The sequence below is a fragment of the Durio zibethinus genome, chromosome 2, assembly GCF_047325235.1.
Source record: "Durio zibethinus cultivar Kanyao isolate XHJ-2024 chromosome 2, ASM4732523v1, whole genome shotgun sequence".
In the NCBI taxonomy this organism is placed as follows: domain Eukaryota; kingdom Viridiplantae; phylum Streptophyta; class Magnoliopsida; order Malvales; family Malvaceae; genus Durio; species Durio zibethinus.
In genome coordinates, this window is record NC_143163.1 from 14,595,514 (window position 1) to 14,601,513 (window position 6,000).

General features: G+C 29.9%; 1 protein-coding gene across 1 annotated transcript; it reads right to left on the reverse strand.

The window, feature by feature from the left end:
- Positions 1-292: 292 nt before the first annotated feature.
- LOC111308477 (uncharacterized) lies at positions 293-2,853 on the reverse strand. Its single transcript, XM_022906803.2, has 2 exons — positions 2,259-2,853; positions 293-1,440 (listed from the first exon to the last, which is right to left on the reverse strand). The coding sequence occupies exons 1-2, from the start codon at positions 2,610-2,612 to the stop codon at positions 508-510; spliced, it is 1,287 nt and encodes a 428-aa protein (XP_022762538.1). The 5' UTR covers positions 2,613-2,853; the 3' UTR covers positions 293-507.
- Positions 2,854-6,000: the final 3,147 nt, after the last annotated feature.

A 6,000-nucleotide genomic window follows, 5' to 3' on the forward strand; every position in this document is an offset into this window, starting at 1 on the left:
AAACTAATTAAAATTATAAAAATAAATATTTACATTATATTTTCATTATTTACTTAATATATACATTAAAATATATTTAAAAAATAAAAACTTAATTAATCATGCAAACTTGTCAAATCAAATATTAAAATATTTGAATTTGACTTAATCCACTTAATAATAAGAGTTTAAGTTGTTGACCTAATCGTTACTGAAATCAACTTGATTCCTGTAAGCTACCCATATGGTTACAGGCTCTATATGCGATTAGCACCAAACTTAATCCCATTGCAGACCACTGACATAAATCATGTGAAATAAAAAAGAGATTTAAAATGAAAATGTTCATTTAACATTTGGCAGGCTTATACATTTACTTACCATCAATCTGCTAACCTGTCTAACAGAACACTAACTTTCCATCATTCTGCTAACCTGCATAACTGAACACTGGAAAAAACACAAAACTCGGAAGAAACAATAAAAACTTAAAAACCCTTGAACGGTTAAGAGCTGTTCTTGTCGACATTATACATCAGATTCGGATTCGGAGTCATACGGCTGTGATTTTACTCGATAGCTGCGACCACCTTTCTGGATAACAGCAGTACTATCTGCTGCACTTGTTTCTGCTTCATCATCCTCTGCTGCACCATCTTTACTATGCTGGTTTGTGCCAGCCGCAATGCCCACAGGGAGCCGTGTTGGGTGCAACAACTTCTTACATGCATCTTCCTTCTCCTTGATCTCACCTCCAGTGCTTCCTAGTTTAACATTGCCCAATTTCCTCTTTGGGATAAAAGTCACCGACTTTGGAAGATCACGTGGTGCATCCTCCAGGTCTGACAATGATTCTGTAGATTTTGAATTTGGAACACGCTTAAGCAAGTACATAAAAGCTTGAGCATTGGATTCTTCATCAACTTTATTTGATGAATCAAAACTGTAGCGTGTATACCTAGAAGGATTTAGTATATAATCTGGAACTGCATGAGCATTTTCAGCGGGTACAGATTCACCATTTGAATCTTGAAAATTCATTGGCAAGGTGGCTGTTAGATAATCCTCAAACTTTTCAAATGGCTCTTCCAAGTCATTTTTATAAGCAGACTCAAACCTGACATGCTTTTGTGGCTTGAAACCTATACTGTTGTCTTTCCTTTTTAATATAGACCTCAATTGGGAACCATTATCCGATTCCTTGACATCTGATTCCCTAATCTCTGCATTAGACCTATCACGATAATTGAGCTTCCAAGCTGCTTCATCGTCTTCTTTCAGCCTGATTCTTGCTGCCATGCAACTTGCCCGTAGGTCCTTGTTACTGGTATGATTTAATGCACTATGAAGCACATTATGAGAATTCAAAAAAGACCCATGATCAGCAATGTCACTCATATAAAGGCGTTCACCAGCATTTTCTCTGCCTGAGGCCACTTTGTCATATTCATCTTCCTCTTCCTGTGGCAATTAGCAAACAAACATCAGCTCTACTGTCAACAGATTGAAAGAGAAAAGCAACAGTTGGTATGTCTCCTGAAGACAGAAAGGAAAGACAGGCACTTTGTATATGAAATATTCATCAATCTCTTAAACAAGGAATATTAAACAAATCTGAAAGTCCTCTTCTACAGTTAACTAATACTCCTACTTTTTTACTTAGCATGTACAGTTAAATTTATTGTTATAAATTTAAAGATATTCAGGATTCAGGAAGCATATTAAACCCACTGAAACACAGAAAGTAATTAATTAGAGAATCACTGACGCCAGCCTAACTCCTACTGTATTATAGCTGATTCAAGACAGTAAAAGCATCATACTAAGAAGTTTGAAGCATCCTCACAACTATTCCAGAATGCCTTCATTCAATTTAAATATGGTAAAGGCTGACAGGTTCTTCTTTTACCATAATTAAACTGATTCCTTCAAATCATCTTTGACTATTGGTTACACCTTTTATGAACACAAATTAGAAGTTTATCAATGTGTCAAGAGTTTATAACAAATACATATTCATTCACCTTACATCCAATAACAGCCTAATGTCCCAGTCATTACAACGAGTAATAAATGTTCACATGGTCCAGCTGCCCGGCCAAGAAGCTTATAAGACCACTCATAACGTTAAAAAGCTAAACTTATCCGTCCCTGAGAATCAAAGCTTCTGAAACAAAACCACCATATAATCATCCGTACAAGTAACAATTAAAATCAAAATTAATGAATCACCAAAGAAAAAAAAAAAAAAAGAAACAAAAACACCATATACGGGATACCTCATTGTCGAGAGTGGAATCCATTCCAAGACAAGATCTGATCTCCCACTCCTCTCCATCACCGTCGATTCTTCTACCACGCGAATGACTAGAATCTCCATCGTTATCGAGATCATCCTCCAGTTGTTTACGCCTCCCGCTCCTGTACTTTCTTTCGTCCTTCAAGAACTCATCAAACAATGACGAACACAGCGTATCCTCTCGATTGGTGGAGGATTCTCGCCTCCATTCTCTCCTCTCGACCTCGTCGCCTGTGAGGGACCAGAGAGGGGGGCGCTGCTGCTGCTGCTGCAGAGATGAAGATTGGAGCGATCCGAAGATTTTCTCCACTCGGAGTTTAAAGCTATCGTCCATAGAAATTGGATGGGAGAAGTTGGCTTTGGTGGATTTTTCCGGCTAGGGCCTTTTGGATTTTGTTTTGACGGCAAAGCACCGCCTCAACACTGCTTAGGGGAATCCCTTTAGTTTTTAATTATGATTATGTGTCTGGGGTTTTGTGGTAAATTTAAATTTAAGGCCGGTACAAAATAAGATTGAGCCGTTTTTATATGTAACTGAAGTCTGAACCAATCCAATCCCATTCCCAGTTGCCCTTGGAGTGCTTGGCACTGAGGAGCGGTTGGTAAAAATGTTCATGTTCTACTTTGGGCTTAGTTTTCAGGTCTTCCCTTTTAAAAAATCTCAGTCCATCCATTCCTTATTCATTCTCTTCCATAATTAGTGCCGGAATTTGACTTTTTCAATCATATGTCATTCCTAAATCATTTTTCATCACAATTTGATAAAGCCTTTGAGTAAAGCAGTTTAATCAAATTTATAGCATTTGTTAAAATTTAATTAAATTCGATATTAAAAATAAGAATTAATATTTAATATATTGTTAATGTCAAATTTTAATTATACAAATGAAAGTAAAAGATAATACATGTCTTTTAAGATATATTTAAAAAAATATAAATTTAATTATAAAATAAAATATATATTATCTTTTAATACTATTTATGTAATTAAAACTTTATATTAATAATATATCAAATATTGATTCTTAAAATAATAAATTTGATATTAATACTAATTAAAATATATTTATAAAAAATATTATGATTGGATTCAATCTCAAGAATAAAATCTTGATATACTATATTAATATAAGAGAATGCATCATTGAGATCGTTGACGGATATTTAATTTAGATAAAATTTAAGATTAAGACACTTTTGATTGTATTAAAATATATATAATTAATGTATTTATTTTCTAAATTTTGTGAGGATAGTGCATAGGGGCATAAACTTATTATTACTAGCTTAGAATTTAGTACCCACTATGGGATGTTTTGAATAAAAAATAATTATTTTAAATGAGATAAAGAAGTTACAAGAATAGAAATATGATAGTAATTTTTTATTGGTAAAATTCTGGGAGCATGAGTAACTTGGAAGGTTCGGAGTTTCTAGCTTTGTGTTTTAATCGTTTTGATGAATTAGGGGTTTTGTGTTTCTTGTTAAAATGTCAAAATGAAAGCATATTTATGTGGAAATTACTAGGAGGGGAGATATCAGAACAAAAAAGCTAAGGGATGTTTTGTGGTTAGGATTTTTTTTACATAGGCTTGATTGGGGGATTCCAAGAAAGTTTAGATTAGAAAGAAAAATTAAAAGGGAATTCTATATATATATCCTATTTAATGTTATATATATATATATTCTATTTTTATATATACTTCAAACTCAAATTTTAATTTTTTTTTATTTTTATTAAATACACTCCATCCCTTATTTTTTATTTTTCATTCTTATCTTTTTTCTCTTTTTTTTTTTTCACTTTCTGAAATCAAATTTCTTATAAATGAATATCCAAAAAATTTTAAAATTTCTCATAAATGGATATCCAAAAAATTTTAAGAATTCTTAAATACTCATTTTTCGATAAACATCAAAATTTCTCGGATTTTTGTTTTTTAGAAAACTTAAATTTTTTCGGATATCTATTTTTTATAAGCATCAAGACTTCTCAAATTTCTATTTTCAATAAGCTTAATTTCGTTTTTAATCATTGAAAAATTTTAATCATGCACCTATAAACTCATTTACTTAGTCATGTATGCAAATAGAACTGAAATCGATGTGCTTAATATACATGATATAAATTTGTTATTTCTCTTGTGCTTATAAAAATTGAGAATACCATTTTCTTATTTTTTTGGTTTTCTGATTTTGCATAGGCAAAATAAAGTTTTTTATTTTTTAGGCTTAAGACAAAATCATTTTTATGCCCGTACATGTTTGAGAACTATCATATTTTTTCTATTCATATATATGATCAAGTAAGAATGGATATATCAATAACTCATGTATGTGCATACATGCTAATTTGAACTTAAATACCTTATAGAATATTGACACTAACAATGTTACTAGTAAATTGATAAATTTGATAGTATCTAATCTTTTGACCACTAGTTTTTACTATTAAATTTTTTAGTCAGCTGATGACATTTTTCAATGGCCCAAAGATTAGAGATCTCTCTTTTTTCGTTATCAAAAGTTTATAATTAAAAATATATTTAATAATATTTTAAAAAATTATAATTAAATATATATTTTTTAAAATTATGTTTTCTCATAAATGGATTTTCAAAAATACAAATGATTCTCGAAAATTCATTTTCGAGGTCTCAAAGAATTTTAAAAAATGAATTTTTTAGAGTTATATTTTATTTTTGATAATCCATTTACAAGAATTATATATGTTTTTATCGAAAATGTATTTTTGAGAATACAATATAATTCTCAAAAATTTATTTTCGAGAAATATAAGATAGTTTTTGGTTGTATAAGCTATTAAGGATATTATTATCATTTATTAAAAATTAAATTTGATATTTGATATGTGGCTTTTTTATATAAAAAAAATTTAGAGGTATATAAAAAAATTTTTGTGATGTATTTAGAGCACCTCAAAAATAAAAAATAAAAAAAGAATGAGAAAAAGAAAGGAAAAAAAAAGCAAAAAAATTTAAAATTAAATATCTTACATCATTGAGTTTTATGTTAATTAAATCTTATTATTAGTAAAGTTGATTTTATGTGAATTTCTTAATTGAGTTGATGTGATTTACATTTTATATACAGTATAGAAGATACAAACGAAATGGAGATCTTCATTGCCTGGCTGCGAAGCCTTGGGCGACTCTTCCCAAAAGAACATGTCCCAATTTTTCCCTGATTAAGCGGGAGTCCGTGGTAGGATTAGTTTAAAGCCAAAGGTCTTACTTTCGTCTGTTCCTTTTTTTTTTTTTTTTCATTTCGACTTTCTTTTGAAAATAATGAATTAATTTATTTAAGACCAAAATAAATACGTCTTTTTTTTTTTATCGTCTCATGCTTTTTTGGAGACTCCATCTCCAGGGCACTGGTTGGCACTTGACACCACTGCACGTGTTTGAGATACATACATGTATATCGATATGTATATGTATGTATATATACTAGAAAGTGATGTTCTTGTAAAAATGTAGAATTAGTTCTATATATATCCATAATTATTAAATTATCATAATTAAAATTTTTTTTTTTAGAATTGATAAATTATTTATCATAAAATCAGGAGGTGATTATTTTTTACCTTTTTATTTTTGAAGTAAAATTTTATTTTATTTTTATATTTAAGATCATCAAAAATTAAATTCTAATTATTAAAATGAAACCTAACACTCTAAACACAACTATCAGCAAATTCC